This window comes from Littorina saxatilis, linkage group LG6 (assembly GCF_037325665.1).
Source record: "Littorina saxatilis isolate snail1 linkage group LG6, US_GU_Lsax_2.0, whole genome shotgun sequence".
In the NCBI taxonomy this organism is placed as follows: Eukaryota; Metazoa; Mollusca; class Gastropoda; order Littorinimorpha; family Littorinidae; genus Littorina; species Littorina saxatilis.
Genome location: NC_090250.1, coordinates 13,289,514 through 13,302,570, shown reverse-complemented (window position 1 = coordinate 13,302,570; position 13,057 = coordinate 13,289,514). Strand labels below are relative to the sequence as shown.

Here is a 13,057-nt window from a genome sequence, read left to right as displayed (position 1 = left end):
CTCACCCGAGTCGTCCGTCCGTCCGGACGTCCGTCCGGCCGTCCGGAAAACTTTAACGTTGGATATTTCTTGGACACTATTCAGTCTATCAGTACCAAATTTGGCAAGATGGTGTATGATGACAAGGCCCCAAAAAACATACATAGCATCTTGACCTTGCTTCAAGGTCAAGGTCGCAGGGGCCATAAATGTTGTCTAAAAAACAGCTATTTTTCACATTTTTCCCATTTTCTCTGAAGGTTTTGAGATTGAATACCTCACCTATATATGATATATAGGGCAAAGTAAGCCCCATCTTTTGATACCAGTTTGGTTTACCTTGCTTCAAGGTCAAGGTCACAGGAGCTCTTCAAAGTTGGATTGTATACATATTTTGAAGTGACCTTGACCCTGAACTATGGAAGATAACTGTTTCAAACTTAAAAATTATGTGGGGCACATGTTATGCTTTCATCATGAGACACATTTGGTCACGTATGGTCAAGGTCACTTTGACCCTTATGAAATGTGACCAAAATAAGGTAGTGAACCACTAAAAGTGACCATATCTCATGGTAGAAAGAGCCAATAAGCACCATTGTACTTCCTATGTCTTGAATTAACAGCTTTGTGTTGCATGACCTTGGATGACCTTGACCTTGGGTCAAGGTCACATGTATTTTGGTAGGAAAAATGTGTAAAGCAGTTCTTAGTGTATGATGTCATTGCTAGGTTTAGTTATTTGACCTTGACCCTGAAGGTCAAGGTCATGTAAAGGTCAAGGTCAAGCATGTGAGTCGTATGGGCTTTGCCCTTCTTGTTTGTTTGTTAATGTGTTTGTTTGTTTTGTATCACTATCATGATCTCGTGCTTGATTTTTTTGACTTTTTTTTGGGTCACCAACAGCACGTCCAGAAATCGCTGAACCCAGAATCAGCCAACTACATCACGTCCATCGTAGCGTTGGGGCACCTGGCACAGTTGTGTCCTGACACCTTCGCCACAGAGATGAAGGATATCGTCACCAAAACCGTTGTCAAAGAACTTCTCATGCAGGACAGGGTGAGAATTGTTGGTTACACTCTTTGCAATTTGTTTCTTGTTAGTTCATGAAGTGTAGGTACTCCTGCCTGCATACAATGTTTGTGGTAACCTGAAATTTCCTGTATTTTACTGCTTTCGTGTGAAAATAGAAATATTCAGTCCAGTTTTCATTGCATTTGACTTCAGTTTGACTGGTTGTAGTAACTGGCATTCTTTGGATATGCACCTCTTGCCTTATAGTTCATACTGGTTGACAACATTCCCAGTGAGATTACTGCTCTATGCATGGTCAGGTGTGGAGTTTTGTTCATACTGGTTTACAACATTCCCAGTGAGATTACTGCTCTATGCATGGTCAGGTGTGGAGTTAAGTTCATACTGGTTTACAACATTCCCAGTGAGATTACTGCTCTATGCATGGTCAGGTGTGGAGTTTTGTTCATACTGGTTTACAACATTCCCAGTGTGATTACTGCTCTATGCATGGCCCTCTAGTCTTTCCTCAAGTCTCTTTGGGACTCGGCCTCACAGGTCTGGGACAAGAGGGTCCGCCTCCAGGGTGGGTTCCTCCACGCGAGTAGGTGGCTGGAATCCAATTGGATCGTTCAGGGCGTTTTCCCTAGCTTTGTTCCCCCCCGGACGTAGACCGCTTCATGGATGCGTCTCTGTCTGGATGGGAGCCTACATTGGCAATTACAGTCTTGAGGCTGTGGATGTAGACTCAACTCCTTGGGCATCTCAATTGCCTGGAGTTAGGAGCAGTAGCTCTCAGTCTACTAGCCTTTCTTTTTGGCTATATACAGGCATGTCCGGTTGCATACGGACAATACTTCTGTTGCTTCCTATGTGAACTAGCAGGGAGGAGCAAGTTCTCACTCCCTGTCAGAGTTTACGGGATTCTGATTTGGTTTCTTCCACACTAAATCAATTTCTCAGGGGAATATCTCCCCGGCCGGCTCTATAATCTGGCCGACTCACTCAGCAGGACCTTTCAGGGCTTGCACACGGGTTGGGCCATCTGCATACAGGGCTGGAGGTTGTGCTGTTTGTGTTACAGATCGTGGGTTTTGACTCTGGTCTTGGTGCATGAAGCACATAGGTCCTCCACTTTCTCTGTGTATGCCCCTCTTTGGCCTCCCTGGCCAATTGGTGTATAGAGCGGGGGTGCAACTCCTTAGCGCCCCTCTCTCAATCCAGGTGGTTAATCACCTCTGTTTCTTTTTGGCTCTGGGCAGCTTGGCCTCTTCTTGGAGGTTCCGGCGTCTCGGCTATCTCTGCTACTTTGGAACAAATAGGCCTCTCTTCTGATGTTTATGGCGCTTTTGTGGGCATGATCAAAGGACCTTGTTTTAGAGGTTTAGAGGCGTCCCCTTGTTTAACGCGTAGGACTTTGTTCTTCTTACTCTGGACCTCAGCCCCGAAGGGCAGTGAGGCACATACGTTGTTGGGGTTTACCGGAGGATGTAGCCTTGGAGCTTATAGTTCCGTTTTTGTGTGTGTTTTTTCAGGGGTTTTGCGGCCAGATTTCCTTGAATCAGAAACCTGGTCAATCTCCTCTGGTGTTTAATTCCCTCCTCTCGGGAGGATTCTCGCTCCGGGCGTATTGGATTTTCTAACTGTCTGGTTAGGGTTTTAAAATCCTTTTTATATTTAGTCAAGTTTTGACTAAATATTTTAACATCGAGGGGAATCGAAACGAGGGTCGTGGTGTATGTGCGTGTGTGTGTGTGTGTGTCTGTGTGTCTGTGTGTGTGTGTGTGTAGAGCGATTCAGACTAAACTACTGGACCGATCTTTATGAAATTTGACATGAGAGTTCCTGGGTATGAAATCCCCATACGTTTTTTTCATTTTTTTGATAAATGTCTTTGATGACGTCATATCCGGCTTTTCGTGAAAGTTGAGGCGGCACTGTCACGCCCTCATTTTTCAACCAAATTGGTTCAAATTTTGGCCAAGCAATCTTCGACGAAGGCCGGACTTCGGTATTGCATTTCAGCATGGAGGCTTGAAAATTAATTAATGACTTTGGTCATTAAGGGCAGACCGGGTAGGCAAAATGAGTTATTTTTGGTCTCATACACCTTTTTGGGGTTGTTGCATTTTTCACACCTTTGAACATCCTGGAATGCATTCAATAATCTGCTTTTGTCATTTTAGACATGTATTCATGTAAATAAAACCATTTTCAAACCGATGTTTTGTTGTTTTTGTCTGTGTTTTATCAAAAAAATCGAAAAAATGGTCAACTTTGGATACTCCGTGCTGGTAAATGTGCGCACATGACATGACCCTTCGCTGTTCAAACTGTGTGGAAATTTCCGTTCTTCAAGATGACGTCATCACCGTTGGGGAATTTCCGTTGACATAGGCACAAAGAGAGAGAATCCGTTCCAACCGAAACCCCGGAATTAATATATGCAAATATATGTAGGTCAAAGGCATTTGGCGCAAGCGCAGTAGACAACTTATCAGTCCCCCGGTGTCAACAAATCCATGACGTTTTCACCGATTCAGCAGCATTTTTCAAAGTTTTGAGCTGCGGAGAACAACCCTAACATTGGAAATGTTCGGCATAGTGGCAAGAAATATCAGAGAAAGATGAACCAGCAGCAGCGAACAGTAGAAGGAAGTAACAACACTCCGAAATGAACCAACATGATCGTATTTGAGCAGACGACATTCTAAGATTCTTGACTCGACGAGGTGGGTTTTGCTTCTTTCTCTTTTCGATCTTGTTTGTTTGACAACGTGATTTATTGCACATCGTTATGTTGTTGTTGTTGTAAGAATGTGTTAGGGTTTGCAGGTAAATGATAAACAGTTTGTGTCTGAAGTATTTTGCGGGTTTCTTGATCCAATTTACTGACCATGCCGCCGCCGCACACCCCCCCCCCCCCCTCCCTCCCTCGATCATCTCTGTGATATCGTCTTCACAACCCCTATTTTATTGTTCTTCGCTGGCCAGTCCTTGAGAGCTTACTATGGTGTAACATGTCATCAGTATTCTTTGTCTGGGGTCAAACTGAGAAGCAGCATCTGAGCGATGTACGACTGACACAGTTTCTGTTTCTGGTCATTGACCGTAGGAAAATAAGTACCCTACTAGAGAGCGTTCTCTAATTCTAAAGGATTGGTTTACACCAGCATGGCTGACCAACCTATCATTGACAGCAATATTGTTGTCAAATCTTTTCCATTAACTAAGGAATAAAAAAAATAGATCCAATTTACTTCACCAAAGAAAAAAAAAGAGTTAAACTAAAGGACTGGGGATGCAACTCATGAATCAAAAGCATAAAGATCACCTGCAAACAGTGCTAGGTTTAGGAAATCTGAAAATGTATACACACACACAGAACACACACACACACACACACAAAACAGACAACAGACAAGAAACAAGCAAATACATAGCAAGTGTGATGAAATAAATTAATTTTAAAAGAAAAATATGAAAAGAAAGAAAGAAAGAAAGAAAATAATTCAGCTAGTTTCAGTATTAGTTCCTGTGTGTATGTGATTGTGTGGTTACTCAAATCCCATAGTAAACTTGACATGTACATTTTGTGATAGGGGCCAATTAATGAATGTCTTTTGTGTGTGTGTGTGTGTGTGTGTGTTCGTCAACCGACATATGTGGGTACGAGCCGCTGAGGTGGTTGTAAGAAAACCCGCCTGGTTCAGTGGTTGGGGGCTGATTGGGATTTCTGATTTACCAGCCTAGCCAAAAAGTTGAGGTACACCCCATGTAACATGGTCATTTGCAAAATAAAGTACAAGCACTTGTTGACGTTTATATTGAGTCTTAAAATTTGCAGCTTATTACAAACAAAAACCATGGACAGTTGTATCAAATATTAAATCAGTGTTTGTGTATTTATTAGGTTGGAGCAAGGGGAGAGCCAGTCCTCCTGTGGTGGCAGCGAGGAGAAAGATTGACCTGATGGAAAAGTTTGCTAAACCGGAACTACCCTCTTCCACAGCAGAAACATCAGCTTTGCCATCTTCTGACCAACCATAAGAAGATACAGATACTTTGCCATCTTCTGACCCATCACAAGCAGATATGGATACTGGTACTGTGCAACGTCACTCCGCTGACATGTGTTGGGCTTTTGTCAACATTGATCAGCTCAATCTATTGCTGAAAGGTTTATATCCTGTACTGAATGCTTGTCTGATAGCAGTCTGATTATGAAAGAAGGTGATGCATCAGCCCAAGGATTTGCACAGGCCCTGCATCTGGAGTGCATATGAGTGTCCATTCAAGTCTGCAGTTGTTTACTCTTCTCCCGGTGTTTGCAACGCTTCGGGTGGTAAAGTTGCATTTTAAATAATCCGCGTATGACCAAGTTGGTACATGGAAAGGGACATTCAGCTTTACAGAAATTTGCTGCAGTGTTAGGATTGAGCACAGAAATACTGTAATTAAAATGTTGCAACTTTTGAATGGCTTGATAGCTTTGTTCCATTTGTGTATATATAATTATGTAATGTTGTTGATGATTTGTGAAGCATCATTTCTATGCAATGGAATAAGAAATCAGTGCATCCGTTGGGTTTTTATGAGTCTGACAGTTTGGTTCTGATCAATATTTTCATATCAGCACAAACACAGATAATTGACTTTTTTAATGTTTTCATATAATTTTTTTTTAAATCAAAAAAATCTGATAATTTGATTATCAAATCATTTCCCCTTCATAGTTAAAGTGTTATTCTGGTTAAAAAAAAAAACACCCCATTAATTCAAGCTCTACTGTGGTACTAGTTTACCGGGGTACTAGTGAGACTCTTTTACATGCTGTTTTCTCTACATGTAATTTGAGACAAAATGTGGTAATTAAAATGTTGTAACTTTTGAATGGCAAGATGGATTTGTTCCAATTTTGTATATGTTGTTTATGATTTGTGAAGCACCATTTCTGTGCATGGAATAAGAATACAGTGGATTCCTTGTGTTTTTATGAGTCCGACAGTTTCGTTTTGATTCATATCTGCACTAACATAGATGAGTTTTCAAATGATTTTTAAAAAAAAGTCTGGATAATTTGATCGTCAAATCATTTCCCCATCATAGTAAAGTGGTTATTCTTATAAAAACATATCAATTCAGGCTGCACTGTGCTACTAGTTTGAGGTACTGGTTGGAATCTTTCAAATGCTGTTTTCTCTGAATGTAATTTTCAGACAAACATCTGTAATTAAAATGTTGCAACTTTTGAATGGCTTGATGGATTTGTTTCATTTTTGTTTATGTTGTTTATGATTTGTAAAGCGTCAGTTTTGTGTATGGAATAAGAGTTAAGTGCATTGGTTGGGTTTTTATGAGTCTGACAGTTTGGTTCTGATTCATGTTTTCATATCGGTACAAACAAAGATGGCTGTTTTCATATGATGTATATAAAAAAAATCCTGATAATTTGATTGTCAAATCCTTTTCCCTACATAGTAAAGTGGTCATTCTGATAAAATCATATGAATTCAGGGTGCACTGTGCTACTGGTTTTTTTATGTACTGGTTCAAATCTTTAAAATGCTGTTTTCTCTGAATGTAATTTTCAGACAAAACGCTACAATTAAAATGTTGCAACTTTTGAAAGGCTTGATGGATTTGTTCAGTTTTTGTATATGTTGTTTATGAGTTGTACAGCATCAGTTCTGTGTATGGAATAAGAGTTCAGTGCATTGGTTGGGTTTTTATGAGTCTGACAGTTAGGATTTCATGTATTTTTCTTATCAAAACTGAACCGGTAACTGAAAATGCTAAATTAAAATAATATATTGCTTAGAAATGCTTTTCGATACACAGAATTATTAAACACACACATATTGCTGCAAAGAAGAAAAATTGGATCAAAACATGCACTGGTTCACAAACTGCAACATTTTAAAAAAAGCACATTTTATAACGTTTTTCTCACATTTTGGTGAATAAAACCCCCAAAAATTGCTTTTCACTCAAAATTTAAAATGGTTTCCCTTAATTAGGTTATTCTGCTTGCAAAAATCAAACAAGCAGCAAGCTGTTTCCAAAATAAAAAAAAAAGTGCTTAAAAATCTGAAAATTGTAAAAAAAAATAATTTATAAAACGATCCAAATTTACGTTTATCTTATTCTCCATCATTTGCTGATTCCAAAAACATATAAATATGTTATATTCGGATTAAAAACAAGCTCTGAAAATTAAATATATAAAAATTATTATCAAAATTAAATGTTCCAAATCAATTTAAAAACACTTTCATCTTATTCCTTGTCGATTCCTGATTCCAAAAACATATAGATATGATATGTTTGGATTAAAAACACGCTCAGAAAGTTAAAACAAAGAGAGGTACAGAAAAGCGTGCTATCCTTCTTAGCGCAACTACTACCCCGCTCTTCTTGTCAATTTCACTGCCTTTCCCATGAGCGGTGGACTGACGATGCTACGAGTATACGGTCTTGCTGCGTTGCGTTGCGTTCAGTTTCATTCTGTGAGTTCGACAGCTACTTGACTAAATATTGTATTTTCGCTTTACGCGACTTGTTTGTTTTGCGCTCAGTCAATTGGAACTAAGAGCCAAAAGCTCATATTCTTATCTCTTTACACTTTAGGTGAAAGAGGCTTCTCTTAATTGGCGCTCACAGGAGGGTTGCTACTTTCATAGGACAGTCCTATGAGTGGTGGCTTATTGAACACGGGGGGGGAGGGGGCGTGAGGGGGCGTTCAGTCCTCCCTCTGTTCCTTTACAGGTGATCAGGAGTCCAAAGCCTGGTGGTGTTCCTCTCGCCTATGCGAAGTTTTGCCAACAGCTCTTTGGAGGTCTGACGACGTGTTCATAAATTTTTTACCTCCTGGACATCTCCTGCTCTTAACTTGATGGGGCCATTGCCTTGCCCTCGTTAGTTTCTGCAGGACAGGTTCTCTCAGGGACATAAGTAAGGTCCCTCCGCCTTTAGGAGCAATCTGCATTTATGAGAATTGGAGTAAGAATATGTAATTTAATGGGAAATTTCAATAGTAAATTTTCATTTGATTAATATACTTACCCTGAGGGTTTTTGAGAAGTCTCGAATGATTATTCCGGATGCCGGCGCTCACTTGGTGTGCGATGGGTTATGGGTAACCAGGTGGGACAGGGCATAGGAACGGCTATGGCGTCTGTTTTTAGCTTGGTTACCACCCTTGCAAGGGCAGGTAATTTGAGTAGTTTTTCGACATCTAGCATGTGAGATTGAAGTCAATGCATTTATGAGAATTGGGTAAGTATATTAATCAAATGAAAATTTACTCTTGAAATTTTCCATTCATAGTCCAAGGTGTGTGTTTTGTTTATCTGTTTTTGAACTGAGACCACTGCATGCTGGATTGATATCACAAGTTGTGTGTTTGATACCTTGAAAAGATGTGTTTTGTTTCTTTTTCATTACTGTGGCTTCCTGTATTCATATGATTATGTGAAGTGATTTCTTTTCAGACATCTGGTTCACCTACAGAAGAAGCCTGGTATTCAGACCACTTAGTTACAGAGGAAACTCAGGCCAAGGTACGCATGTTCTGTTTGTGTGTGTGTGTGTGTGTGTGATTTCTCTCTTTCTCTGAATATATGTACATAAACAATTTGTTCAAAGTTGTGCATGCAATCAAACAACTGCCTCCGTAGGTGATGCAATGGACCTCACCTGTGTGGTTGTGTGTGTCAGTCAAAGGGTTCTCATTACCTGGCTGGTACTGATAGCTCACCTCTCATTTTGGACATCAGTTGAAATGTATGCACAAAACATTCTCACACAATGATCCATGCTAATCATGCATCTCCTTTACTTCATTTCTCTTGTCCAAGAGAGTGTGGCAGATTCAGAATAAACGTCAAACAGAAATCAAATGATCCAGTGATAAAAGCATATCGGATACAAAATAAGTGGCGCAGTTTCATCTTGTTGTTCTAATCGAAGTGGTCCATGTTGCGTGCAGGTGCAAGCCATGAAATTGTTAGTGCGCTGGTTACTGGGAGTCAAGAGCTCCAGCACCAATTCAGCGTCATCCACGCTGCGTCTTCTCTACACCGTCATCATTCACGAAGGAGACCTCATGGAGCACCACAAAATCAAGTCAGTGTTGTATCACGGCTCACTTAGTTCACTTTAGAGTGTGTGTGTTGTTCCACGACTCGGCGGTAAATACATCAGTTGGCTCTTAGTCTAGATTGAAATGCCCTGGCTTTGTCCGTTTAGTAGGAAAATATATGGTCAGAAAACCTCCTACATGTCAAAACTATCTGACCAGCCGGAACTATGCGTCGGATCGCTAAAGTATGTTTCAGTGACCAAAGTCAGGCCTGAGAACAACACTGGTAGTGTGTGAGTGTGTCTGTCTGTGTGTGCATGAACTGGTGTGTGTGTGTGCATGCACGTGTGTGTGTGTGAGAGAGAGAGACCCTGGGTGTCTTGTTTAATGACAAGCTTTGTTATTTTGTTTCAGCAAACCGGAGCTGGCCCGGTTACGCCTCCAAGCTGGCTGCTGTATGATGAAGCTGGCGGAGGAGCCGTGCTACGCTGAGATCTTCACCCGGGAACAGTTCATTGCACTGGCCTTGCTCATAAACGTCAGTACCATTGCTTGGCATCAAGTCCTTACATATGTAGTGGAGGAGTGGGAGGTAGCAAAATCGAAGCCCAAGTCCAAGCGTCTTGTTTCAACTTTTTATTCGTTGTACAAGAAAACAATGCAAGCAAACGTAGAGGCCGAAGGCAAAACCCGTAGACGAGAATCAACTGCAGTGTCGGGTTCAGCTGCTAGGAGCGAATGAATACTTATGCCGGTGTTCGGCCTATACTTATAGCCCCGGCGCGGACTGCATTGAAAGCACCGTCCAGCGAGGATGAAAATCGCCTGAATACGGCCAGAAACACGGAATCTGTGTTTCTTACACATGCTTTACCCTACGTTATTTAAACAAATACATAACCAATCCTAACAAACAATACATCAAATTAAAGCTACGACCTTTAGCTTTCCATTGCAATAGATAACATTTCGGAAAAACTTATATTTATTTAGTAGGATACAAAAACAATGGTCCTAGTGAAGGCACTGAACCAACTTCAGTGCAGAAAATTGCAAAACTCTCTAAACTGGGATAATGGACAAATTCATAAATCATACAAATAAAAAGAACCCTAGACAAACATTATGATATGCCTTACATGGAGAAAAATGAAACAGTGACTTAGTACGAAGCGGCAAAGTCCGAAAGTAAATGGAATCGGCTAAATTCCAGCGCGAGTACCTGTGTGCATAAATTAGGAATCTTCGCAGAGAAACCAAGCATCACTCATTACGACCAAATCCTTACAAACTAAAATCATTTGCAACATAGGTACGGGATATGTAATGGTGACGCAAAAATGACAAAACAATGATTGAAAAGACAAAGATGAGTTTGTGAGAATCAATTTCTCTCAACGATACATGAAAACCGGTCAAAGTCAAAGTGACGCTTTGGTCAGTTCGAAGCATTATCGTAAGTAACACAATAATATGCAGCCATCCAGCCTAATCATTGACTTCTATGCAAACCTAAATATGATCAGGATAATATCAAAGATAAAAGGGACTTTGAAAGATAGAAGTCAGGTAGATATATATAGAAAGGTATTTTATTAGAATTTGCGCCAGCAAGGTGCGCGCGCATCATCGTATCGTCTGCTATGGGGTGGGTGATCCCGTTTGTACTGTACACAAGGCTGTTTCGCTATGCGATGATTAGAGTGTTTAGGGTAGCGAAGTGCACTTGGCTACACATACATCAGGGCTCACGTTTTTTAACTGATTTCGGAGAAACATAAAAATGAGAAACCTATAACTAAACTGCTCAGATTTCTGCCACATTGCAACATTTTCAATGTAGTTTTTAACATTTTTCTTCTACTTCTATTTACATTTAGTCAAGTTTTGTTACTAAATGTTTTAACATAGAGGGGGAATCGAGACGAGGGTCGTGGTGTATGTGTGTGTGTGTGTGTGTAGAGCGATTCAGACTAAACTACTGGACCGATCTTTATGAAATTTGACATGAGAGTTCCTGGGAATGATATCCCCGGACGTTTTTTTCTTTTTTCCGATAAATGTCTTTGATGACGTCATATCCGGTTTTTTGTAAAAGTTGAGGCGGCACTGTCACACCCTCATTTTTCAATCAAATTGATTGACATTTTGGCAAAGCAATCTTCGACGAAGGCCGGACTTCGGTATTGCATTTCAGCATGGTGGCTTAAAAATTAATTAATGACTTTAGTCATTAAATATCTGAAAATTGTAAAAACAATAAAAAAAATATAAAACGATCCAAATTTACGTTCATCTTATTCTTCATCATTTTCTGATTCCAAAAACATAAATATGTTATATTTGGATTAAAAACAAGCTCTGAAAATTAAAAATATAAAAATTATGATTAAAATTAAATTTCCGAAATCGTTTCAAAAACTATTTCATCTTATTCCTTGTCGGTTCCTGATTCCAAAAACATATAGATATGATATGTTTGGATTAAAAACACGCTCAGAAAGTTAAAACGAAGAGAGGTACAGTAAAGCGTGCTATGAAGCACAGCGCAACCGCTGCCGCACCAAACAGGCTCGTCACTTTGCACTAGCGGCAGACTACGTTCAGTTTCATTCTCTGAGTTCCACAGCTTGACTAAATGTAGTAATTTCGCCTTGCGCGACTTGTAACATAGAGGGGGAATCGAGACGAGAGTCGTGGTGTATATTTGTGTGTGTGTGTGTGTGTGTGCGTGTGTGTGTGTGTGTAGAGCGATTCAAGCTAAACTACTGGACCGATCTTTATGAAATTTGACATGAGAATTCCTGGGAATGATATCCCCGGACGTTTTTTTCTTTTTTTCGATAAATGTCTTTGATGACGTCATATCCGGCTTTTTGTAAAAGTTGAGGCGGCACTGTCACACCCTCATTTTTCAATCAAATTGATTGAAATTTTGGCCAAGCAATCTTCGACGAAGGCCGGACGTCGGTATTGCATTTCAGTTTGGTGGCTTAAAAATTATTTAATGACTTTGGTCATTAAAAATCTGAAAATTGTAAAAAAAATAATTTGTTTCTAAAACGATCCAAATTTACGTTCATCTTATTCTTCATCATTTTCTGATTCCAAAAACATATAAATATGTTATATTTGGATTAAAAACAAGCTCTGAAAATTAAAAATATAAAAATTATGATTAAAATTAAATTTCCGAAATCGTTTCAAAAACTATTTCATCTTATTCCTTGTCGGTTCCTGATTCCAAAAACATATAGATATGATATGTTTGGATTAAAAACACGCTCAGAAAGTTAAAACGAAGAGAGGTACAGTAAAGCGTGCTATGAAGCACAGCGCAACCGCTGCTGCGCCAAACAGGCTCGTCACTTTCACTGCCTTTTGCACTAGCGGCGGACTACGTTCAGTTTCATTCTGTCAGTTCCACAGCTTGACTAAATGTACTAATTTCGCCTTACGCGACTTGTTTTCATTTTCAAAGGGGAAGAATCAGGATAAGCTGGGATGAGAAGCAGTAAATGTGTGTACCAAAAAAGTGACAATCTTACAGGAGGGTGTGTGTGTGTGACTGTAAGGCCTGCTGTATTAGATTAAAGGTACTTTCTCAGGTAAAATATTGTAAAACACCAACACATGAAATAAGAGCCTTCCACTTGAACACGTACCAACAATCAATAGCCTAGCTGAGTTCTGTGCAGAGTAGGACATTTTTTTGCTTAAGTGATGTCAGCTAGGAAGTTAGGAATATAACAGAAAATACCTGGTCCATAGAGAAATCAGCCAGGTTGTGGAATACTGGTATGTATTGAAGAAGGAGGCTCATATTCCCATGTCAAACCCCAGACAGATCTGTGATGGTGTACCCAGTTATTCAGGAAAGGAATATACAGCTGTACCTGCAATGAAAGGATACCTCGCTAAATACCCTCTGTTGTCCCTTTTTACATTTAGTCCAGTTTTGACTAAATGTTTTAACAT

General features: G+C 39.9%; 1 protein-coding gene and 1 long non-coding RNA gene across 3 annotated transcripts in view; both read left to right on the top strand.

The window, feature by feature from the left end:
• The window catches only part of LOC138968574 (sister chromatid cohesion protein PDS5 homolog A-like), a 69,865-nt gene that overhangs the window by 36,364 nt on the left and 20,444 nt on the right, over positions 1-13,057 (top strand). For both annotated transcript variants that reach the window (XR_011456229.1, XM_070341153.1), the window contains exons 21-24: positions 886-1,041; positions 8,490-8,558; positions 8,987-9,123; positions 9,494-9,617. Coding sequence is in view for 1 of the 2 variants with exons in the window: in XM_070341153.1 (XP_070197254.1) it covers positions 886-1,041; positions 8,490-8,558; positions 8,987-9,123; positions 9,494-9,617 (486 nt within the window). In the remaining variant the exon portion in view is untranslated. The remainder of the gene's footprint in view (positions 1-885; positions 1,042-8,489; positions 8,559-8,986; positions 9,124-9,493; positions 9,618-13,057) is intronic.
• On the top strand, positions 2,990-6,627 carry LOC138968553 (uncharacterized). Its single transcript, XR_011456223.1, has 2 exons — positions 2,990-3,728; positions 4,910-6,627. It is a non-coding gene; the product is annotated as an uncharacterized lncRNA (long non-coding RNA).